General features: G+C 41.8%; 1 protein-coding gene across 4 annotated transcripts in view; it reads left to right on the forward strand.

The window, feature by feature from the left end:
* Window positions 1-26,188, forward strand: part of ABLIM1 (actin binding LIM protein 1) — a 227,775-nt gene that overhangs the window by 93,015 nt on the left and 108,572 nt on the right. For all 4 annotated transcript variants that reach the window (XM_007469610.1, XM_007469611.1, XM_007469612.1 and 1 more), the window contains exons 3-4: window positions 13,865-14,048; window positions 18,294-18,403. In XM_007469610.1, the coding sequence (XP_007469672.1) occupies window positions 13,865-14,048; window positions 18,294-18,403 (294 nt within the window). The remainder of the gene's footprint in view (window positions 1-13,864; window positions 14,049-18,293; window positions 18,404-26,188) is intronic.

Genomic DNA, 26,188 nt, shown 5'->3' on the forward strand with positions numbered 1-26,188 from the left:
GTTTACAGTGTACCTAAGAGCCAGTGATCACCTTTCTGCTGTGTCTCAAAGCTTCTAAAACTCTGAGCTTCTCTTTATTCATTGAACATTTCATGAGAAGTGGGAGAACCTCAATAGATGTGATGTATCAGGAAATATGTATATGGTGTGAAAGCTACCTGGAGAAGCTTAAACTTATAAAACCATTTAGGGCAGAGCTGATAAAGTGTGATCCAAGAAGCACCTACCCCAGAGTAACCCTGATGCCGGATAACAATTCAGATTCCTGGTCTCACCCCAGTCTCCCTGATCAGCATCTCAGTGGTCAGGGTCTAGCATTTCCAACCAGTTCACCAAATTTGAGGACCTCTGCTTTGTTGGACATGGGCTTTGAATTGGTAGTGGGATGTTGGCATGGGGGAGGGTATATAAGTAGCCTGTTCAGAAACATCCAGATAAGGATTCCCTGGTCATGGCCCTTCATGGCCTATGAAATTCACAGGAATTGGGCTTTTCTTTAGAACACCATCATTAAATATAGAATTCAGGAAATGTTCAGCTAAAAAGTAGATATGAAAATGTATGCTCTAGGGACTTCCGTGGCAGTCTAGTGGTAAAGAATCCGCCTTCCAATGCAGGGGACGAGGGTTCGATCCTTGGTCGGGGAACTAAGATCCCCCATACCTCAATGAAGATCCAACACCGCCAAATAAATAAATTAAATTAAATAAATATTTTTAAAAATTTATGCTCTAAACATACCTGACTAGTAATATGGAGATGGAAAAAGTCACAGTATCAAGATACACCCTATGAAATTCTGAATGGGGCAAAAGAAGCAAGGGTATAGAGCTCCCTGATATATAATTTATCTGCACCCATAAGTTCAAAGCTGAAGACTGCAGTCAAATGACTATCAATGATGAAAACCCTGGCTAACCTATAGGGTATACAATAAATTCTGAGGATAAACAGTAACATTTGTTTATTCAACAAATATATATTTTTAAATTTATTTATCTTATTTTTGGCTGTGTTGGGTCTTGATTGCTGCGTGCAGGCTTTCTCTAGTTGTGGTGAGTGGGAGCTACTCTTTGTTGCAGTGCGCAGGCTTCTCATTGCAGTGGCTTCTCTTGTTGCAGAGCACAGGCTCTAGGCACTCAGGCTTCAGTAGTTGTGGCACGTGGGCTCAGTAGTTGCGGCTCACGGGCTCTAGAGTGCAGGCTCGGTTGTTGTGGTACACAGGCTTTGTTGTTCCACAGCATGTGGGATCTTCCCAGACCAGGGCTCGAACCCATGTCCCCAGCATTGGCAGGCGGATTCTTAACCACTGCACCACAAGGGAAGTCCCTCAACAAATTTTTTTTTTTCAAGTGCCGAGGCACTCAAGAATAAGTCATACACAATCAGGTTATACATATAAGTTAGACATGACCTCTGCCTTCATAGTGGTATTCCATAGACCGAATGTTTGTGTTCCTCCCAAACTCATATGTTGAAATCCAATCCCCAATGGTGTTAGGAAGTATGGCCTCTGGGAGGTGATTAGGTCATGAGGATGAGCCCTCATGAATGGGATTAGTGCCCTTATAAAAGAGACCCCAAAGAGCTCCCTCATCCCTTCTGCCACATGAGGACCTAATGAGAAGACTGCTCTCTGAACAAAGAAGCAGGCTCTCACCAGACACTGAATCAGCTGTCAACTTGGTCTTGGACTTTACAGTCTCCCGAACTGTGAAAAATAAATTTCAATTGTTTATTAACCACCCAGTCTGTGGTATTTCGTTATAGCAGCCTGAATGGAATAAGACAAGATATTAATCAGAATTTGAAATAATCATAAAACTATGACCTACCAACTGTCATTGGGGCAATAAAGGGAAAATGAAAAGATCTGCCTGGGCAAAGATGTGAGCTTGTAACAGGAGGATCTCAGTGTGTTTGTGGTGGGGGGATGGGCAGGTGGTCAGGAAAGGCTTTCCTACCCCACCCCCACCTCTCCTGGAAGAGAAATTTGAGCTGCCGTGTAAAGGATGAAAGTACAGTAGCCACTTAATTTTTCCTTGTAATAAAAGTCCGCTAAATGGACTTCATTATTCCAAAGAGCAGATTTGCATTCTTTTCTTACTAAAAGTCACTTAATTTGTGGCATAAATCAATCTGGGAATATCGACACTTGATGGCCTTCAAATGTTTACCGTGTGAAATGTTTATAGAGCATCTATCATCTGTCCATTCACCATCCTAGGCTATGGAGGTCTGAAAGGTATTTATAACATGATGCCTACCTCTAAAGAGCATGTGATCTGGTGGCAAGCGGTGTGCTTACTAGAGGAACCGTGGCTGGTAGCAGGACAGGTGCAGGTGAGTGGTCCAGAGCACAGGTGCAGTGAGTCCAAGACTGCAGAGACCACCTAGAGCTGAATGGTCCAGGGATGTTGCCAAGAAGGGGACAAGATATGATAAAACACGGATGCTCCAGAAAACATAATAACCTTCCCAGGACTGGAAAGGGGGAGCATGCTAGTTGTGGTCAGGGGTAGGGGCTGCTTTGTTCAAGGTGGTGGAGACAGGGGTGTGTGGAGTTGACACTGGCCTTCATTTGGGGAAGCAAGCTTCCTGCCGGAAATGAATGGAGCCATAACCCTCCTACTGTCATTTGAAAGATGGCATTTTAAACATTAATTAGAGTAACTTTATTCCATTTCAAAAATGGAACTAGTGTATGTTATTTATAGCCACATAGTTTTAAAAAGACTTCTGAACATTGGACGTCTGTGGAAACTTTTAAAAATCAGATCACATGAGCTCATCTCTCGAGATAGCATTGGCAGAAGTCTGCATACAGAATATGTCTTAATAGAGACTGTTGCCACTTCGCAATGTGAGTCTTAACTGTGTGTTAGAGGGTGTGGGAAATGCTACCTTTTGATGTTCATAGCCCATGAACATCAAAATTATTTTTAAAGTGTTTACCTAAAACTATTAGAAAATCTGGGTTATAACTTCTACTTATGTCAATGAATTGCAATATAATTTTCAAGAATTAGTCTTTAAAGGCAGGGTTCTGTGAAAGGGCTTGGGAAAAGCATCCCGTCTCCAACAGCACTTTCCATTTTTGCCATCTTCAGGTTTATAAGATGTTTGCCAGACAAGGATCATTCCATGTAGAATATGTGTATTTATAAAGTGCAAGGATTTTATGGAGTAAAGTGGATGAAAACCGAGGGGTATGTGGGTTGAATACACAGATTAAGAGTTTTCTGTGTTTGGTTTTTTTCTTTAAGTAAAATTATATTATCTAATTTATATGCTACAAGAACTAACTCGTCATGTTTATGTCTCTTTTCCAAAATGGTACTTTAGGTGCTGATAAAATTGTAAATTTGATGCTTTTTCCATTGCAATGTAACCTCTGTGATTTGATCTAACTGTATGGGTCAAGAAAGTAACATTATCACATTGTCCATACCAAAAAGGGTAAGTGCTCTTCTATCCTGAATGGAAAGGCCATTTATTCTGTCATAAATATTTTCTAACCATAGATATAGTATAGCCTCTTTCAAGAGCCTGTTCTCATTTGTAATCACCTCTGTGGTTATAGCTATAAGCTTATCAAACCTAGATCTCTTGGTACATGTAAAGCAAATGTTTCCCCAGTTTGTCCTTTAGATGGAAAAAGAACTGATTATTGATTTCCTTAAAATAACCCACCATACACTTAAAGACCATAATTACCCTGACCTCTTTGGTCTAATCCCAATTCCATTTACCTTTTTTTTTTTTTCCTTAGCTGTTCTCTCCCAGCCCTTTAATTACTCCTGCTGCTACTCTGTGATCCCATTCTAGTTTCTTTTCATGCATCTTAAATTATGGAGCACATAACCAGTCACAGTCTTATTCTCTGTAATCAGGACCGTCTTGGTATTGTGAACACAAAGCAGAGCTATAGTGTGACCCTACACATAGCACATGTGAATTGAAATGGTCTCTTGAGTTGTTGAGTTACAGTCAATTTCAGTTGTGAAGGAAGTTCAGAGTCTTAAAAGACTCAAGAATTTGAGAGAGGGTGGAGTTACTACCTTGGCACCACTATTTTGATGCCAATTTGGTACTTGCAGAAGCAAAGACAGGATTACTGGCTCTTTCTTTATGCTGTGCCAGAGCAACTTGGTTCTGCCCACACTGTCCTGGTTTAAAGCAATATGAAATAGGAGGAAAGGGACAATAAGTTTCCATCTCTCTAAGTATCGTGGAAGATATAAAACAGCATAAGAAGTGGTATTTGCCTTCAATAAGCTTGCAACTGAGATAAGGAGAAAATCTCAATGGCAGTATAAGGTACAGGTTAACATATATTAAGAGTCAAACATTAATAATTGTTCTGAGCCCAGAGAAAGCAGAGCCAGAGGGGACTGAAAAGAAAAGCAGAGCCAGAGGGGACTGGAAGAAGCCATCAGCTTCATCACAAGGTCAAACCTGAGTGGGGCCTGTGAGGCTGGCTGGGCTTGGTATGGGTGTTGGCAGGAGGTGGAGGAGGTGTCTATCCGGCAGGGGGATGGGAGGGTCAGTTTGGCTGGAATAAAGCCCTGATGATCAAGAAGAGTCAGATGTATGTTTGGTAGATGACAGGGCCTTAGAAGCAAGGTCAACGTGTTTGCAGAGTGAAGCAGGAGGTCTTTTACCATAATACTTGGGAGGAGGTGTGCAGGGTAGATTGGGCGGGAGAAACCAGAGAAAAAGAGCCCATTAAGAGGGTTAATAGACCCCATTCTAACTGCTTTTTTGTGGTTGCTGATAAAAATGGCTATGCATCTGTGCCTTTATCTGTCTTCTGCAGGGTCAGCTTACAGATACACATATAATTCTCGTGGAGGCTCTTTCCTTAGTGTCTGGGAGTTCATAAAAGGCAAAGATCCATGACTGAGCTCTTTCTGGGGACTGAAAAAGGGAAAGGGAGAGGAGAGAATATAGATCTTAAAATTTACCTGTGGGCCCAAAATTCCAGTGGGTGGCCTAGTCTGAGGTAGGCTTACCTGGGATAAGCAAAGGTCCTATTAAGTCTGGCCAGCCTTTCATTTCTTCCTTGTGCACATTTTCAGCATTTATGCATGATCTTTCCTAATTATTAAGTAATCTATACTATCAGAGAAGACTTTAATACTTGTTTTGTGTTATGGGCCAAAACCAAAACAAAACAGTACACTAAGTGAGAGATACTATTCTGGGTGATATCTTTGTTATTTGAGCTGGTTATAATTAATGTGGATTAACATCATTAATCCACAACAAGCATTAAAAACAAACTTACTTTGTAGTTGAAGATTTTATTAATAAAAGAGGTTCCTAAATATTTCCTTTTCAGCCAAGTCTCTTTAGTTATTATTGTAAATTCAAACTTGGAATTAATACAGCCCCTCAAATGCCTGGCTTTGGGGTCTCATTTTGCCATCTGGTTGGACTTCTATCTTCTTTCCCAGAAATGATCATTGATTTCGTTGAGCATTTAAGTTAAGGTGAAAACTATTTAAATATGTTTTTGAGGCTTAGTATTTGCTTCCAGGGTGATGCATTAGCTAATAGTTATTTTTAGTGGAAGCTGCCCCCTCTTATTATTGTTTATGAGTCTCTGTTCAGCTGTTTTGAACTCTGGGCGACAGCATGTAGTACTTTGGAGCTACAGTGTATGGTACTTTCAAACACACTGCTCTGGATTTCAGAGCAGAATCTGATTCAGTGAGACCCCACACTGTAATAGAATTGGGAGTGGTTTGGGAAGATGCTATGTCAAAGTCTACCTTTGTATTTTCTATGAAAAAAGAGTTTGAGGAAATGAATAGAATCACATCTTGGATGAAATAAAATTCTTTGAAAATTTAGTTGGAGTAGAGGATGGATGAAGAGGATGAGAAGTATGTGATATTCACAGTGCAGATCCACCCCTGAAGTGTTTGAGAGTTACGTACCCTGCGTCCATCCCAGCCCTGCTTCTGCACATGACAGCCTAAGAGGAGGCAGGGCTAGTGCTGGCCCCGGCCGGGGAGAACAGGGTTTCACCTGTAAAGCAGAACTTCTAGAGCACATAGCCCTTTTAGGGTGTGGAAAAAAGGGAGCCCTCATACGCTGTTGACGGGAATGTACATTGGTGCGGCCACTATGGAAAACAGTATGGAGGTTCCTCAGAAAACTAAAAATAGATCTACCATATGATCCAGCAATCCCACTCCTGGATATTTATCTGAAGGAAACAAAAACACTAATTAGAAAAGATACATGCGCCCATAACTGAATCACTTTGCTGTACAGCAACAATTAACACAACATTGTAAATCAACTAGACTTCAATTTAAAAAAAGAAAGGACACATGCACCCGTATGCTCATTGCAGCATTACTTACAGTAGCCAAAGTATAGATGCAACCTACATGCCCATCAATGGATGAATGGATAAAAAAGATGTGATGTATATACACAATGGAATCTTACTCAGCCATAAAAGAGAATGAAATCTTGCCATTTGCGACAACATGGATGGGACTGGAGGGCGTTATGCTAAGTGAAATAAGTCAGACGGAGAAAGACAAATACTGTATGATTTCACTTTTGTGTGGAATCTAAAAACAAAACAAATGAACAAATAACAAATAACAAAACAGAAACAGAGTCACAGATACAGAGAACAAACAGGTGGATGCTTGGGGGAGGGTTGAAGGGGGAGAAGATAAATAGGTGATGGAGATTAAGAGGTACAAACTTCCAGCTGCAAAATAAATGAGTCACCAGTATGAAAGGTACAGTGTGGGGAATATCATCAATAATTATGTAATATCTTCCTGTGGTGACAGATTGTAACTGTACTTATTGTGGTGGTCATTTTGAAATGTACAGAAATATCAAATCACTAAGTTGAGTAACAAGAACTAGCACAGTGGGCTTCCCTGGTGGCGCAGTGGTTAAGAATCCACCTGGCGATGCAGGGGACACGGGTTCGATCCCTGGTCTGGGAAGATCCCACATTGTGCAGCAACTAAGCCCATGGGCCACAGCTACTGAGCCTGCGCTCTAGAGCACGTGAGCCACAACTACTGAGCCCATGTGCCTCAACCACTGAAGCCTGTGTGCCTAGAGCCCGTGCTCTGCAAGAAGAGAAGCCACGGCAATGAGAAGCCTGCGTGCAGCAACGAAGACCCAGTGCAGCCAAAAATAAAATAAATTTATTTTAAAAAATAAATGACTAGCATAGTGTTGTAGGTCAATTGTACTTCAAAAACAAACACACATATTCATAGAGAAAGAGATCAGATTTGTGGTTACCAGAGGTGGGAGTGGGGGGAGGGGGAGTTGGATGAAGGCAATAAAAAGGTACAAACTCCCAGTTATAAGGTAAATAAGTGCTAGTGATGTAATGTACAACATGATAAATATAGTTAACACTGCTGTGTGTTATATATGAAAGTTGTTAAAAGAGTGAATCCTAAGAGTTCTCATCACAAGAAAAAAAAATTCTATTTCTTTCATTTTGTATCTATATGAGATAATGGATGTTCACTAAACTTATTGTGATAATCATTTCATGATGTATGTAAATCAGATCACTATGCTGTACACCTTAAATTTGTACAGTGCCATATGTCAATTATATCTCAATAAAACTGGAAGAAAAAATAAAAATAATGTAAAAAATAAGAAGGAAAGAAAGTAAGAAGGAAGGAAAGAAGGAAAGAAAGAAAGGAAGAAAGGAAAAGAAAGAAAGAAAGAAGAAAAGCAAGTACATGGCCCTTATCGCCAGAAATGAGCAGGCGTAACCCAGATCCTGCCATGAAAAGCCTTCATTTCCCTGGGGCAAGTTCAGAAGGGCTCTTCATGCCCTGTGATGGGCTGCCCAGCTGGCAGAGTGCCAGACCACAAAACCAGCACCTGCCCTAGAAAAGAGAAGAAAGAACCCACCTAAGGCTCCAGGCCCCCCAGTTAGAATTCTTATGTTGCTCAAAAGTAAACTCATCATGTTTGCTTGACATCCCTCCCTCTCTCACTAGCATGAAATGATTAAAACACCAATGAGACCAGCAGAGATGTTCAATCTCCTGATCTAGATGAAGAAAATGTCTCTTGCATTTTACCTCCAAGCAACCTTTGGGCAGAGTTTTGAGTATTACCTATTCTCCTGTTTCTGGCAGTATGAACTACTTAACAGATGGAATGTCTCTGAAATGAATTTGTTGCAACATAAAAAGTAGCTGCTGTTTTTAGAAAGTTGAGGAAATAGTTGCTACTACAACCCTGTTCATACTGCTAGAATACTGTGCTGTTTTCACCCTTATTTGACACCTCCATACTTTGTTCCCCTCCTGTTCTGTGGTATTTTTACAACACAAGCGGCTCCTGTTAACTTTTTTTAAAAAGATGTAAGATTTTTAAATGTGCTGTTACTATTTTCACAACTTTTATATAAAGTTGCTTCAATGTACATATTCCTTCTTAACTAGTTAATGGAATTCCTTGGTTTGCAGAGAATTAAGTCAAGGGTGTAACATCTACCAGACATATGACTGTTTGTGGCCACGCTTTAGTGATAGCAAAGCAGGCAAGATTCAGGGGGTCCTTGAGTGGGACATGTTTTAAATAATTGATCATGAGAAGAAAGCAATTGATTAATCCCTTTCACTGGCAGCTCTATTTTTTTTAACATCTTTATTGGCATATAATTGCTTTACAATGGTGTGTTAGTTTCTGCTGTATAAAGTGAATCAGCTGTACATATACATATATCCCCATATCTCCTCCCTCTTGCATCTCCCTCCCACCCTCCCTATCCCACCCCTCTAGGTGGTCACAAAGCACTGAGCTGATCTCCCTGTGCTATGCGGCTGCTTCCCACCAGCCTATCTATTTACATTTGGTAGTTTATATATGTCCATGCCACTCTCTCACTTCGTCCCAGCTTACCGTTCTCCCTCCCTGTGTCCTCAAGTGGCAGCTCTATTTTTTTATGAAAAGAATCTATGCTTTTCCCTGGGCATATGTTAACTTTCAACCAAAGCAAAAACAAATGGAGCATCCAGAGTTAAAACCCTAAATAGAGCCTGCTGAATTTCGACCTTACTAATTGGGATCGTGTGATCATTCGGATGGGAAAGTTTTACTTTGTGCCACCAGTGAAAAGTATTTGCTAAGCTGTTAATATAAAACAGACCAAAAGTTTTTTTTAATTTTTAAAATGTTCACCTTTAGATATTTTTGGTTAAAAAGAGTAACTCCTTTGTCAAAGTGTAGTTTTCAAAAAGTTAAATACATGACTCGTACAAATATGGAATGAACATGTACCAGAGATTTAGTCAATTCATTAATGAAGGAACTAGCAGAATGTAAAGCTGGTTTAAAGGCATTCAAGAAAAGATGTTGGGATAAGATGCCAGGGTTAGATATAAAACTGGTTAGCAGTCTAACAGGAGAGTAAAATCCGGACAGAAATCATCTGCACATGTACCGAACAAGAATCTACAAGTTATGGTTAATTTTCAAAGTCCAGGCTTTTAATTAGTAGTAAAGAGCTTGTCAAACACAGATCCAGTGCCCTGGGTCATCAGATAATTCTGTGTGGGCTGTTAATACTCTGGCATGACACTGGAGGAACACGCTTCTCTCCTTCACCTCGTTTACAAGGTTTGGATAATTTTCCTTAACATCTTATTATTAAAGTGAGGTTCTACCTGTATAGGCACCGAGAATAGTCAAATTCTTAGAGACAGAAAGTAGCGTGGTGGTTGCCAGGGGCCGGGGGGAGGGATGGAGAATGGGGAGTTATTGTTTAATGGGTCCAGAGTTTCAGTTTTGCAAGATGAAAGATGTCCTGTGGATGCATGGGGGTGGTGACTGCACAACTATGTGAATGTGCTAAATGTCACTGAAGTGTACACTTAAAAATGGTTAAGATGGGGCTTCCCTGGTGGCGCAGTGGTTGGGGGTCCGCCTGCCGATGCGGGGGACGCGGGTTCGTGCCCCGGTCCGGGAGGATCCCACGTGCCGCGGAGCGGCTGGGCCTGTGGGCCATGGCTGCTGGGCCTGCGCGTCCGGAGCCTGTGCTCCGCAATGGGAGGGGCCACAGCGGTGAGAGGCCCGCGTACAGCAAAAAAAAAAAAAAAAATGGTTAAGATGGTCCATTTTATGTTATGTGTGTATGAGCAAAATTAAATAATTTTAAAAAGTGAGCTGACACATAGGTATGTGAAGAAAAAGTTAAAAATTCTTCATCCTACTGAGATAACCCATTGAATAACCCTATGTTTGTCTTAACTCACTTTTCCTCGTTCATAAAAACATAAGTAGTCTTTTTTTAAAAAGAGATTATTAAAATTCTTTGTGAAATTTTCTCTAACAATATGTCCTGGACAGGCCTCTAGGTTACAGATATTGATCTAACCCATTCTTTTTTTTGTGTGTGTGTGTGTGGTAAGTGGGCCTCTCACTGTTGTGGCCTCTTCCGTTGCGGCGCACAGGCTCCGGACGTGCAGGCTCAGCGGCCATGGCTCACGGGCCCAGCCGCTCCGCGGCATGTGGGATCTTCCCGGACCGGGGCACGAACCCGTGTCCCCTGCATCGGCAGGCGGACTCTCAACCACTGTGCCACCAGGGAAGCCCTAACCCATTCTTTTAAATACAAACTCCATAGACTGGATATATCGTAATTTATCCAACTCTTGCTCTGCTGATGGAAATTTGAGTTGTTCCCAGGTTTGGGGTTTTTTTTGCCAGTACACAAACTGTTATAATAAGGCTGTTTTGAGGAGGGAAATGGATCAAAGAAATGTTTTCTTGGGAAAATGGATTGGATTTAGTGGAGAGTTGAAAATTTTGGTGTAAAAGTGGGAGAATGCATAGCGCTGCCATTTTATTAAAAGTGGGAATAGCAGAAGGTTTCAGAAGAGATGGCAGAGAAGCTGAGAGGGTAGAGTTTGTTTTGACAAATGCTGTGTTCGAGTTAGGTGTGCCGTCTCTGCCCAGCTTGGGGAAGGTATCACAGGTAAAGACATAGATTTGAGAATCTTTCACATAAAGTCATAGTTGAAGCTCTGAGAGTGGATGAGACCTGTTCCCAGGGAGGCCTTGTATTCTAGAGGAAGGAGGTGACATCCATGGGAGTTAATTGCATTTAGGGGTCTGGCCAAGGAGACTGAGAAGTTGTGGTCAGAGGAGGAACAGGCAAGTAAAGCCTGGAGAGGGAAGAGTCTGAGATTACGTCCCAACTAGTGCAGTCTTAGGAAATGTAATAACGTTAAGTACTCTTAGGTCTGAGCAGTACAGACGTTCCCGCTCACTGCTTGCTGTGTGTGCCTTTCATGACCCCTGCCTCTGTGAGTCCGTTTTCAAATGCTGGTTTCCTTGTGTATAAACCACCGGGAACATTAGTACAGTTTGGTAAGCCAATTTGGGCCACTGCTTTGAATTTAAGGACTAAGCCAGGGCTTCCCTGGTGGCGCAGTGGTTGAGAGTCCGCCTGCCGATGCAGGGGACACGGGTTTGTGCCCCGGTCTGGGAAGGTCCCACATGCCACGGAGCGGCTGGGCCCGTGAGCCATGGCCGCTGAGCCTGCGCGTCCGGAGCCTGTGTTCCACAACAGTGAGAGGACCGTGTACCGCAAAAAAAAAAAAAGGACTAAGCCAAATCAAATAATCAAATTGCAAAGGGACACCGTTTGATTTTAATTGGCATCTCTCAACAGTAATTACAAAGTCATTTTTTAAGGCTATATTAGGTTCATATAAACTAAGACTTTATTATTAAAGGAGAGGATATGTCAACTTCACAAAACCATGTGAACTAGAGAGGCTGCAGAGTTTCCCTAAGGAAGCAGTGAACACAGGGATTTCTAAAATATTTAGAATTAGCTTTGAAGCTGTCTCAACAATCTGTATTACCATAATTACCCTATTGCCACCACATCTTTTTATAAAGGGTCTGTGAATTTTTACATTCTGTCTACCTCAGGTGATTGGAAGAGAGACTGAAGGGAATTACTAGCAGTCCAAATGCCTTATTTTGTTACCTTTCATGGTTTTGAGAAATACCCAAGTTTGGAAGAGCAACTGAGTCATTGGAACTGCATGACGCCACTGAGGAGTGAAACCAGTGGGAATTTGCCAAGTTTGAGGCTGGATTCAATTTATAATAATTCAAAAATTGGTTCCCAGTCTTATATCAGATACCATGGTTGGAGGTCCCTAAAGACAAATCAAAGAAGTGAAGCTGAGGACTCTTACCCATGAAGTGCTTTGTCATCTTGTGGGAAAATAAAAAAGAATACATAGGAAAATATTGAAGAAAGATCTCTAAGGTGTCCTGTGGCCCTCAGGGTTGTGGTTATTGTTGTTGAAGGAATTTGCAGGTAGAGTGGGGTTAGTCCATGCTTGAGTTCTCTCGACCCACAGGACCATTTGGTAAGGAAAAGGCAGGTGTGGGAGCAGTGGGGGACTGGCAGGTTAGGGAGGCGGCAGGTGATGAACAAGCTGGTTTCCAGGTAATGTGATCACAGTAGGGTTTTATGGTGGTCATTTTCAGGCATGACAGACTCAGGCCATCATCTTGGGTTACTTGATTATAAATTGCAAAGAAGGAGGTCATAGCTGTGGAGTGTTGATCTAAACAAAGACAGATGAACCCACAGTGGAAAGCTTGTTGTAGGTTCTGCGTCACCTTGAGTATCTTTAGTAGTTTGCCATTAGTAGAGACTTCTAACTGAGGGTGGGGCGGTAAGATTCCGCCAGAATCTTACTGTGCTCAACACTAGTTCATCTAGATGTGTTCATGTGTCATGGGAACTTATCATGTGTTCCAGTAGGTCCTTAGGAAAGCAATTTAGTGACTGAACTCACCTCGTCCCTACCCCAGCTGAGTGCCCATACCAACTGCTTGCAGGAATAATCAGGACAAATCCTGGATTCTTTGCCCAAGGCCCTGAAGTGTATAGGAGTCATCCAAACTTGGGGATAGAGAGGTTAAGAATGGAGATTTCCAGCTTTGGTGTTGCCTCCCAGTCACCTGGCAGTGGAAAATCTTTACTCGCAGAGGCTGCCTTTGGCTTTATTTTTGGACCAGTTGCTGAGTCCTGCTCTGGTCTTGCCTGAACATGCACACCTGGAATCCCAGGACCTGCTTTTTTTGCACCATCTCCATAATTCACAGCTGCACAGTTTTGAAAGAGACGCCAAAATCCAGACACAGCAAAGCGGCCTCTTTTGCGTGTGCTGAGGTCCTGAATGACAGTTTCATCTTGGATGTGTTCCCTTTTCTTTCCTCTTCTGCTTGTTCATTTTTCTCTCTCTCTGTAATATATAAATAATGGACTTATCCTATTTACTGCACAAAGAGAAAATTAAACGTCTGAATTGTTTAGAACTATGGGAAAGTATTTCCAGAGTGTGAAAAAAATAGACACTGGACATTTCAGCTTTTGGTGTAGTGGGAATTTATTACTCAGCTCAGTAACAGTTTTGGTCCAAACCAAGCAGTTGTGTGGGCAAGCCGTGCTTTCCTGAATAGCACTGCAAGAGACAGTTTTGTTCATATTTGAGACCACGTGAACCAAAGGTATCTTTCCATCAAAGACTGATTATCTCTGAATCTTAGACATATCACAGAAGCTGTGGAGCCCTAGCCAGTGGATTTTACTTGCATGAGACATTGCATAGCTCCCAAAGGGGAGGGAAGCAAAAGGGGAGGGAGGCAAGAGAGAATCAGAGCCCAACAATAAATAGCTCTTTGTACCAGACCCCCCCTCCCAAACCCCATACTGCTGAGATCATAGAGTAAGTTAGCAGCATGCAGTAGAAGGCACTGCTGCCCAGCAGCTTGGCAGATGATGACCAGATGTGAACTTGTCTGTCCACAGTGTGTGGCTGTGACCTGGCCCAAGGGGGCTTCTTCATAAAGAACGGAGAGTATCTCTGCACCCTGGACTACCAGAGGATGTATGGCACGCGCTGCCATGGCTGCGGGGAGTTTGTGGAAGGAGAGGTGGTGACCGCCCTGGGCAAGACCTACCATCCCAACTGCTTTGCTTGTACGATCTGCAAGTAAGTGTGGCTTTCCCCAACAGAGAAGCACTGGGTTCTGCTGTCAAAGCTTGGAATGTGCGCTTTGGTCTTGAGTTGTACTTAGTCTCTCTTTTTTTTTTTAGTATTTATTTATTTTGGCTGTGCCTGGTCTTAGCTGTGGCATATAGGATCTTTTAGTTGCTGCATGTGGGATCTAGTTCCCCGACCAGGGATTGAACCCGGGCCCCCTGCATTGGGAGCGTTAAGTCTTACCCACTGGACCACCAGGGAAGTCCCTTGAGTTGTACTTAGTCTTAAAATACCTTTTCTTTAAAATAAATTTTTTTTTATTGAAGTACAATTTGATTTACAATGTTGTGTTAGTTCCAGGTATACAGCAAGGTGATTCAGTTATACAAATATACACATATATCTTTTTCATATTCTTTTCCATTATAGATTATTACACGATATTGAATATAGTTCCCTGTGCTATACAGTAGGACCTTGTTGTTTATCTATTTTATAGATAGTAGTTTGTATCTGTTAATCCCAAACTCCTAATTTATCCCTCCCCCTCTCCTTTCCCCCTTGGTAACCATAAATTTGTTTTCTATGTCTGTGAGTCTATTTCTGTTTTGTAAATAAATTCATTTGTATCATTTTTTTTTAGATTCCACATATAAGTGATATCATATATTTGTCTTAAAACATTTTTTCTGATGCACCTTTAGATGTTTTTATTTTCCTAATGTGTTATCAGGCTTAGTCAAAAAGTAATTTACTTAGGAAACTTTATATGTGATATCCTCCACTAAATAATGTGACTGATTTTAAGTGCCTTGAAACCAAATCTGAAAGCAGCTCTAGATCTTGAGACATTTTGAGCAATGGAAACATGGGAGGAGATGGCATAAATACTTGGAAAGATGAAGCTTATTTGGAAGTATCATCAGTGTGTGGGAGTGGGTGTGTAAAATAGTTGCATTTGCTCTATAACCAGGGAGAGCAAACTGCCCCATGGGCCAAATTAGACCCAATACCTGTTTTGTAAATAAAGTTTTATTGGAACACAGCCATGCCCATTTGTTTATGTATTGTCTATGGCTGGTTCCAAGTGACAGTGGCAGAGCTGAGCAGTTGTGACAGAAACCTTATGATCTGCACAGTCTAAAAATATATTTACAATCTGATCTTTCAGGGGAAAAGTTGCCAACCCCTCCTCTGTATCATCCACCAAGGTTAGATCTTTACTGCACAAAGCAGCTTGATTAAAATGATCAGTCAGAGAGAAGAAGCAAACTGTGTGAAGTGTGAGTGGAAAATGTGGTTCATTGTTGTTTTGTTCTGAGTGCTACACATTACAGAATTTACAGTGGGTTCGATTCCTGTAATGAGGAGACTCACCAATAAAGGATCAGCTACTTAATTGACCCATACTAATCAGGCAGTCCCATGCCTTTTGGAATGGTGTTGATTCTGTGTGCTCCATTTTGCTATGCCTTTGTCAAAACTACAGTTCAGTTCAGTTTGTTTTGTTTTTCAGCATTTCATGTTTCTAGGCCAGAGAAACTCTAGACGGGTAAATATGATTTTGTATAATTAATTAACAAGATAATACTCATGGATAAGTGGTAATAAGATTTAGATGAAATATTCATAATCAAATTATTTTAATAACTTTATATAAACTATTAACCCATTTTTTCATTATATATATTTTTAAATCATAATTTTAAAATGCTGGGTTAATGAGCTGAAATTTTTTCTGTATTTAATCAAAAGCAAAGCTTCCTCTTGACCTCTCCTTTTTCAGGCTGTAGCTCACAGCCTGGTTAAGAGCCTGGACTGGCATTCGGGAGACCCGAGGAGTCCTGGTCCTGCTTCCTGGGCTGATTTGAGGCCTATGTGAGCTAACTTTTCCACAGCAATTGTCTCATCTGTAAGGTGAGAGTCTGTGAACTGCATACAAGTGATTCCCCAAACCTGGATGCTCACTGGAATCCCCTAGGGAGGGTCTCTTCAAAAATATCCATTACTAGCCTTTCTCCCTCCTAACTCTCATGATGATTTAGTGGTTTCTGAAGGGCCACCAAGGAGGAGACTGTCAGGTTGGAGGGCGCTGGCCCAGGTAAACTCCAAGAGCCTTCCTGATCTTGGCCCTGAGACATCATTGCTTCAGGTTGGTAACGGACAAACAGTTATCTGCTGTAGCCCTGTCCCTGCACGTTTGAGCCAGCAGAGAGGTGCCCACTATTGCTGCTGTAGTTAGTGCTTGCTGCCACTGTTGCTGCTGCAGAATGATGCCAATTTCTTCTGAGGAGAGGCCACCTTTGCAGTTTACAAATTGCACTCATGTAGAAATTAATTTAACCCTCGGAGCAATTCTGTGAAGTCAATCAGGAATTCGTATCCCTACTTATGAGTGACTTTGAGACTCAGAGTGTAAGGGATTTTCCCAGCTCCTCACATCGCAAGGCCAAGATTTGAACTCAGGTGTTCTGACTCTAAATCCAGTTCTCCTATTACAAACATTTCAGGCAAATATCAGGAGGAAGTGAACCCATATGGGCAGAGGACGTAGGGAAATGAAGGGGGGTCATTTATGAAATAACAAAATTCAAAATTCAGAAGACCTGGTCGCATTTTTGAGAACTGGACTCTGGTTTGTCCCATGGTGGTTCTGTGTGGGGTTCAAGTTTAAAAACAGAAGCTTAGATCAGATGCAGGGCCTGGACTAGGGTGAAGCCAGGGAGGCTCCTGGACGCACAGTTTAAAGGGGTGCTTACTCCCGGGTCATGCGGCACTCCTGACAGCGGGGGCCTCCTTAGATGCTTTGCCTCGGGTGCCTCGCTGCCCTCACCCTGGTCCTGGCCCTGATCAGAGGCAAAGAACCTGAGCTTATCGTGTCTGTGGACTCTTCACCCCCTGAGGGCCTCCTTACAGAGCAGATTGGAGGCTTGCTTGGTTTTACTTAATAAGTGTGAAGCGATAGGCCTGTTGGTATCCACCAGAGTGTGACTTTGATTATTAAAGACAGAGCAAGTTCTGAGTTGGTGGATACCACCTGCACCTGCCTGTGGCTTGGTCTCCCTAGCTGGTCAATCCACGCAAGTTGCTTAACCTCTCTGGGCCTTATCTGAGCAACGGAAAGTAACACGGCACCAGGAGAGAAGAGGAGAGGAGAGACCACCTCAACTCAGCACTTCTAGAATTCGGCGGTGCGAGAGTTTAAATCTCTCCTTGATGACTGGCAACAAGCACATTTGTGGAGTTAAGTCCAAATTTACTATCTGTGCCTGCATTATGGTTAATCACCAACCGTTAGGCGGCCGAAGGGCAACTTAAGGCAGCTGTGAACGTAAAACAGGTCCGGAAGCTTGAATTTGTTCTTAAGAAATTGCTTCTGACTCAGATGTGTGGGGATGTTTGGCTTACGAGTTTCAAATTTCCTGATTGACAGAATCACACGTCTGAAAACTCATGATGAAGATCATTGACAAATTGGTCAGTTGCAAGAAAGTAGGCGTGGAAACTGTCATATGGCTATTAATTAATGACTTTTTTTAAAGCTCTCTGCCTGCTGAAGTGGGAGCAGAAGAAACTGATAAAGTACCTGAAGAAGGCAATATTTTTGCAACCTGTGCTGTTATCGATGAATATCTAATGTGAAAGGAAAATATCTTTCTGAAAAGAAGCTAATACTAATTTTTAAACAGATATTTATCGCACCTTCGTATTTCTCCAAGTTTATAAGGGACTCTGGGCCCCTAGCACTGTGAGATATTTAGTTCGCCCATTCAGACGTCCAGGACAAAGTCTAATTCAGCACAATTATCACATTGGTCCAGGTACCTTGAAGAGTTAATGCTTGACCTGTAACCAGTTCTCTTGGGGAAGGGCCTTAAGCTTGAATAGGAATCCATGGCATTTAAAATATTTCTTCCTGGAGGTGTTTCCATTTGGAAAAGGAAAATTTTACTGTGTGTGCCCTGCTAGGTAACTTGTTGGAACATCCCTCCACTAATGAGTGGAGGTAAACGGTATCATTTTACGATCTGGTTGCCCGCAGAAGCTGCGCATTCTCCTTTCCTCTCGAAATGAGGCACATTTGTGTGTTTGTTTGGACTGGATCCAGCTGGCTGGCTGGCTTCAGGCTGCATTTCAAATGGTTTGGCTCCTCTTCGAAGCAGTGAATTGGCACCGGAGGCCAGCCAAGCAGGGGTGAGGAAAAGGAATGAAATTGCTGCAATAACCTTGAGGGCAATGTCTTTCTGTCTCCAGGCGCCCGTTTCCACCCGGTGACCGAGTCACGTTCAATGGGAGAGACTGCCTTTGCCAACTCTGTGCACAGCCGATGTCTTCCAGCCCGAAAGAAGCCTCCTGCTCTGGCAGTAAGTGCCCCAGCCACCTGTTGACATGAATTCCTTCATTCCTCAAAGGTAGCTTAGGCAGGTACCTTCCTTTTTGAGAAACTCTGGTAGCCGGAGCCAAGAGTAGGCCTATATCTAAGGCGTTTTCAAGTGTGAAACGTGATGTGTGGAGAAGCCTTCACTAAAACCCATGCAGTGAGAAGCATCTCCCTTATTTCAAAAGGACAGAAGTAGAATTGGACATCACACTGTGTATTTTGAAAGTAAATGAAGGAAAAAGAATTATAAACTGTTACATCAGAAACGCCCCTCTCTGGTCATGGAGGTTAAGCTGTGAGAGCATTTGGCGGTGATGTGATTGATGTCTCTGTGTATTAGAAAAGCTATCCCCACTGTGCCTTGGGCAAATGTGGTGGTTATTATTTACTCTTAAATAATTCTTTATTCTTTATCACCCTTAAGTATTCTTTATTCACCTGGAGGGTTTCTGACATTTATTCACTGAACAGATACTTTGCTGAGCACGTACAATGTGTGTGTCATTCACACTAGAGATACAGGCGTGGACAGAACATACTCAGAATCCTCAGGAAGCTTATTTTTTAGTAGGAGCAGGTAGACAATGAATGCATATACAAAAGTATCTAATACGTGAAGAAAATTAAAGTAGGAAGAAAAAGCAGGGCAATGGATCTGTGTTTGTATGGGGCAATCAGGGAGACCACTCTTAAAAAGTGTCACCCAAGGCGAGATCGGAAGAAAGTATGGGACAAGCTATCCATACATCATGGGATTGGTAATTCTTGATGACAAGGCTTGTCTGACCTGTATGAATCCAAAGAAAACCAACTTCCTTCCAAATAAAAATAGTGGCCAATTGCAGTATTTCTTGTAGTAAATAACATTGGGTAGGTCAGTTCACTCTGAAGTGAGAGGGATTCTGAACTCAGGACAGCAAGCAAGGAAGCTCTCCTTCCCTCTGTTTCCTGGGGCGTTAGGACATGCACTAGATAGAGGTTTGCCTCGGTTTCTGTGGATTGTGCCCATCCGCAGAGAACAAATGCCTTTAAACCCTGCCAGTCTCAGCACGTAAGAATGAGATAAGCCCCTTCTGCTCTGGAGGAATTTCTTGTAATTTATAACAGCACTTCCAAATCCTCCTGTTAAAGTAGGAGAGTTATACCTGTTAAAAATAAGAATGTTATGACCAAACGTATTTACATAGAAATTGGATTTTGACCATTGGGAGAAAAGAAGAAAATAAATGTGTTAGCGCATCTTATTCAACACACATGATCAGATCCTTAGCATGTGGATTTATACGCCCTACTAATAAATAACAGCAGCCTGGGTAGGATAAGGGCTACAAAACAGGACACTATCCTAGACCCCTAATAGGGTTTCAAGTCCCTCACTGTGCTTACCTACTCTGCCCCCTGCAGGTCATTGGGAAGGTGACCTAGGTTGAGAATAGGTACCCCTTGCTCGAGAGGGCTTGCTTTGAAAGTATGTTACCAAAAAACTTTGCAGGAATTCTTCAGTCTAGTTAAGAAAAAGAGGATGTTATGAGTCCCAGGATAGGATGACAGTCTATAACAGAAGATCATGTCCATAGGCCTATTATAGGACTGGCTGCATCCTCAAATTCAGTGGAGTCCCTTAGTCCAACTATCTTTCTTGATAGGTGAGGATATTGCAGCCCACGAGGATATTCAAGGTCACACAAGCTATCCAATAATAAGGTAGGGTTAGAGGCAGGGCTTCTGACTGCGAGTTTGGGGCTTTTTGTTTCATCTAATACTCCTCATTGTTTGGTTTAAGAAACAGAAGGAGGATTTTTTTAAAGGCTTCCAGTCCTCTTCCTCCATGTAATTTGGAAACATATTTCCTAATCATAGCTCCACCAAAATGGTTATTCCAATTTTTATTAAACATTGTTTTGCTTTATCTATATTTTCTTTTTTTATCTGACTTAGTTGTTATGCACATAAAAAAGAAATTAAAATTCTAAGTATAAAAATGTATCAGACTCAAATTCATTACATTTCTAATGCTAGATTTAACAATTATTGCGTATGTGCAAATTGTTGGACCAAATCATATTTTCTCCTTTGCTCCCAATGGATGAAATCCCTTTTCTCTGTGCAACTGCTTTGGTCAGAACATTTTTATTTTCAACAAGTACTTGTCTGTTTAGATAAGTACTCAAATAGCATTTCTGGGACGTGTGGGTGTGGGTGTCTGTCAAAAAGAGAGCTCTTATATATGGATACACACATGCAAAATACCCAAAGGAGGCAGGCACACAAATACAAGAGCAAGTGAATTTCCAGCAAGTTTCTGAAACTCATTGGAGCATAATTAGAAAACACTTGGTTATTCTTTGTAACTCTTTAAGAAATGCCCTATATTTTAAAACTATACTGATGTTACTTTGATTCTTATTTTTAAAAAAATTAACTTGGCAAAGCTTCCTAAAGAAAAGCAAATAATGAAACTTTTCTTTGATAATGTTCACAGTGTTGATGAAATAGAGCAGAGAGCCAAGGTCCTCTCTTTCCTTTGAAATGTTCTTTCACAAATGAGTTTGCTCTTCTGAACTGAAATTTTATTTCACATTCTGTGGCTGGTTTTCCATAATCACTGAATGGGAGGTGGAGACAGTGTGAGAGGGAGAGAAGAAGTGAAGAGTGGCCAATGGAAGCAAGTCAATGATGTGATGAGAATGAACACAAAATAGGCTCTGTTTGAGCTTACTCAGTAGAGGTGCAACTTCAGCCACTCAGGGGCCACCATGTCTGTGTTGCTCTAATTTAGGGAGACGTCCCAGTGGCGTGCCTGTGATGTCTTGGGTACTCTGCTTGGTGCTTTCTTCCACAGTAACTCTTCTCACCTTTATTTTATTTTCTTCTTAAAACATTTACATAGTACTCACTGTGATCAGGCACTGTGTAGCTGGTGTACAAATTTTAACTCATTTAATCCTCAAAACCACCCTATAGGTTGGTACTAAAACTATCCCCTTTTCACAGATGAAGAAACAAAGGGCCATAGAGGTTAAATAATTTGCCCAAGGTTACACAGTGGTAGAGCTGGGATACAAACCCAGGCTCCAGATGCCATGTTACTGTCCCGGATATTTATTTCATAATGTAGGTATCACTCTCTGATTTCCAAAGATGCGGGGTGCTGAGCCTTGGAGCAGTGACCTGACTTGTCTGCGGATTTACTCGAGTGTCTGCCTGCAAGGGCTGTGTGCTTTCTATGTGCCACAGTTGCCTCCCTGGTGTAGCAAGGTTTGGTGAATAGAAACCATCAGGAAGTTATTCATAGAAACAAACTACTGCAATTAAAGATTATTGCCCTTGAATTAGTAAAAACTGTTGCTGCACCCAGTCTAATGCAATTTGAATTCAATAAGCAACAAACATTATATAGCATGGAGATAATAGTAAACATTGCCTCACAGGGTTACAATGAACATTAATTAAACTGCTTTTATAATTGATTAAAAAAAATCAATTGCCCATGTCTAGCTGATTCATTCTTTAGAAATAAAAATGTATGTCCAGAAAGCATGATGCTCTCCCAGAAGTTTATTGACACTCCTTTAAGGCCTAACTTCAGTTCATTCCATGTATCTGCCAGTAATTGAGGGACTGGTTCTTGTGGTGTAAGGAGCCACGTGAGGGGGAGTCTGTGTGTGACAACCTAGAGGGTAGGGAATCGGCTTTGGATGTTGCTTCCTGCAGGGCTCTGGTCTATTTCAGGCAGCCGAACAGAAGTGGGTTGCTGTCTCCGATCACCCTTTCCATTTCAAAGGGTGTCTGACTAGTGTCTGATTGTGTGTGGGTTTGGCAGATTGATGCGATGAACACCCCCCACCCCTGACGTACATCCAAACCCATCTTCCTCTCCTTTACCCGCTCTGTACAGCATTGCCATTGTTCCAGCTGCAATTGGAACTCCTAAGATATTGGGGCAAATGCTCTGCTTGGACTGAATTTAAATCATTTCAGATAAACAGTCATGTGCATGTTTTCAAAGGGGAGGAAGAATTTTTCAATTATTTTACTTTTCTATTTGGTGCAATAGCTTTTAATAGTTGCAAGATAATTTTTCTTTTATCTATGTTCTCTCTCAAAAAAACATTTGCAGGTTGAGTGGGATTCTCTGCTGAGGCACCTACAATAGGTGGAGTGGTGACGATCTGACGCTGGCATCTGACTGCCTGGGGCAGGCTCTGGCTCTAGCCATCTCCTGACCTCTCCATCCTCCAGGTCCTCTTCCGTAAAATGGGATGGCAATAGGTACCTACCTCGTAGGATTAAATAAGTAAATAGATAAAAGTACCGACTACTTATAAAACAAAAACTTACTGTTCACGCATTGACTTCTGAATTTTTGTGTAGGACAATCTTTGCTTTTTGTGACTGTGCGTTTTTCACTCTACCGTTCATGGTGGCTGTCTTTTCTGTTCATTTGATATTTTCCACCAATATGTAAAACCAGTGAAGGCAGGAACACATGCACACATACAACCCATGGACTGTTGGGTTTTGACTCATGGGGATGGGTTTTGCGGCAAGGTCTTCAAAACAGATCAGCCCCACCTTCTTGAGACTCTTTCTTCCAGTAGGATAGGATGGCAGAGGAGGCTTGGCAGGCCTCTGCTAAAGAGTGTGGTTTCTGGACAGGTTGATGGCTGGTTTTTATCCCAGTTCTACCACATACAGGCTGTGTGGCCTTGAGAACTCAATCTCTGCCAGCGTTTCTTTGCCTATAAAATAGGAAACAATAATAGTTCCTTTCTTGGGCTTCCCTGGTGGTGCAATGGTTGGGAATCCTCCTGCCAGGGCAGGGGACATGGGTTCGAGCCCTGGTCCGGGAGCATCCCACGTGCCGCGGAGCGGCTGGGCCCGTGTGCCATAACTACTGAGCCCGCGTGCCACAACTACTGAAGCCCGTGCTTTGCGACAAGAGAAGCCACCACAATGAGGAGCCCACACACAGCAACGGGGACCCAAGGCAGCCAAAAATAAATAAATGAAATAAAAAAATAATAATAATAGTTCCTTTCTCATTGGGTTGTTGTGGGGATCATATAAGTAAAGTACTTAAAAGATTCATGATACTTAATAAGCTCATCCAAATGTTAGCCATTGTTCTTTAAGGAAGTTACAAGACTAGAACTTGAGCTTAGAGATAATTTAGAATCAGAAAGGAACAGAAGAAGAGGGCATAGCCTGCTGGTTTCAAGTGTGGGCTCTACCTTTCAGAGGGCTTGGGTTTCACTCCTGGTCCTTCTTTCTAGCCATGAAGTCATGGACAAGCTATTGGATGTCTCAGAACCTTCATGCTCTCATCTGAAAATCGGAAAATAGCTACTCCTAAGAGTTGTTATGGGAATTAAATAAGATACTACTACGTGGGAGGAAAGTCTAAATGTGGGGAGGGTACTTGTAAAAACAGCACAGGGGGAACCCAAACAGAACAAAGGCTTTGTTCTTCCACGTCCTGAGAAGAAAAGCTGGAAAGTTAGAGCAAGGGTGCCAGGTCTCTGGAGGCTTTGAGGAGTTTGGCAATGTGGAGCTTGGCTTAACCTGGAGGACAACCAGATGAAACCATGTTCTAGAAAGATTAAGGTGGTAATGGCAATAGTGGTGTGCAAAATCAGTGATTTGACATCAGTGATCAGAGCTGGGGAGACCACTGGTTGTGGGTACAGGTAATGGCTGTGAGAAAAGGTGAGGAAGATGAATGAAAGGACTATGTCAAAGAAAGATATGGATGTCATTCATTCATTCAATGAGCATTTCTTTGAGCACTTACTGTGTTCCTGGCACCAGCCAAATTCTTTACTGCACAGTTAACATCATGTATTACGGTGATACATTTGTCACAATTAAGAAACCAACATTGGTACATAACCTGTTGCATTTTAATTGTTTAAATGTGTGCCCACCTCCACCACCAAGTTAATGAACTCATTAAAGATAAGGACCCTGCTGTCTTTCTCTCTTATACAAGGTCTAGCACATAAAGCCCTAGATAAACATGCCAGAAATGGAATCGAAGCCATCTTTATCTCTAAACAGAGCTAATAACAATCTTCTCTTTTTAAATGGGTTTAAGTGTTCACTGTAAAACAATACAAATTTTACAGAAAAGCACAAAGAAGGAGATGAAAATCACCCAAAATCCCATCACAATGAGATTACATTTTGGTGGATATGCTTCTGGATTTTGCTCTAAGTGCTATAGACACATGTACAACTTCGCATAAATTCTTCCGTAGCATTTTGGTCATGTGTCTTCTCATCAAACATCATTTGTTCTTTTGAGTGTCACACAAAAGACTGAAAGCTTTGAATTTGCTTAGGCTCCCTGGCTACAGGGCCAGCTCACAGGTGTCCCGGCCAAAGCTGTGCTTTGCATTTCTATTGTGACAGTTATTACCACATAGCTCCCCTAGCTCTTTGCATCTTTTTCTCTCCAACCAGACTATGAGCTACCTAATGACAAGCTCTTTTATTTTATTTTTCCCTAAGAATAGCACTGTGCACACAGCAAGTACATGAATGTTCATTTAGTGGGTAAATTGATGCCATCCCAGGAGAGCCTTTCAGGTAATAAATCTCAGCTCCCAGATCTGGAATGTTGAGTTCTGAATGCTACTTGAATGACGATGGTGACAATGGCTTTTGTGGTTTTGTAAAATTACGTAGTACAGCTTGGGTGCATGAGGGCAAGGTGTATCGGCATGTTTAAATGTTCATTTTCTCATCTTATTTACAAGTCTTTCCTCTTATTTAATAAAAGGGGAAGGAGCTATTGCTTTAGGTAATTTGGCTGATGATAGCATCACAAGGTTTTTTTGATTTGGGTTTTTTTTTTTCAGTAGAAGTGTCAGGGAATGTATTTCCCAACTTTGAGTGTGAGGTTAGAGAGGCCTCACCTGTCTGGGCACTTAGGGTGCCAGCCCCTGGCCTGGAAGGACAGGATCTAACCTGACATGGCAGTTCCAATACTGCTCTACTGGGTACGGATTAGACTGTTGAGAGAGTTTGGAATTGACATAGTAGCCAAAGATTCATTGCAGGAGGACAAGGTATGTGGCAAAAAGGAACATTAATATTTAGATTTTTCAGACTGAAACCTGTTACAATTATGAGTCAGACATAAAGACCCCAGAGTGACATATCTTTTCACTTAACCAGAACCTGGATTATCTCGGTTGCAAGAAAGGAAGAAAAGTTCCCGCCTTATAGGGAATGGGTCCAACTAAGGGGCAAAAAGGGAAAATGGGTACAAAAAAATGTTTCAGTGGTTGGCAAGTTAATGGTATTTTGTTATTTGCTGTTTTCATTTCACTAGATACATCTTTTATGTAATAAGACCCACACCTTCTGACAACTTATCAGTAAAACTAGAATTTTAATGATTGGAAGCGTGGTTATTCCCCAGTTTAGTTTTTCAGCAGCAGTAAAGATTTAGCTGTTCAAAGGACTGCTGTGTATATCTATAGTTGTATATTCCTATAGACTGTCCTCAGAGGGATACTGAGAAATTACTCTTAGTGCTTATCTCCAGAAGAAAGGGAGCGGTAGCAGGGAGATAGGGAAGGAAAGGAATTATTTTTACTACATGAAAAAAAAAAGTTTAACTATGTATATGTATTACCTATTTAAAACCAAAGCACATCAAAAATAAAAATAATGTTAAATTTTAAAAAAGGGACTTCCCTGGTGGTGCAGTGGTTAAGAATCCACCTGCCAATGCAGGGGACATCGGCTTGAGTCCTGG

The sequence above is a fragment of the Lipotes vexillifer genome, unplaced genomic scaffold, assembly GCF_000442215.2.
Source record: "Lipotes vexillifer unplaced genomic scaffold, Lipotes_vexillifer_v1.1 scaffold240, whole genome shotgun sequence".
NCBI classification, from domain to species: Eukaryota; Metazoa; Chordata; class Mammalia; order Artiodactyla; family Lipotidae; genus Lipotes; species Lipotes vexillifer.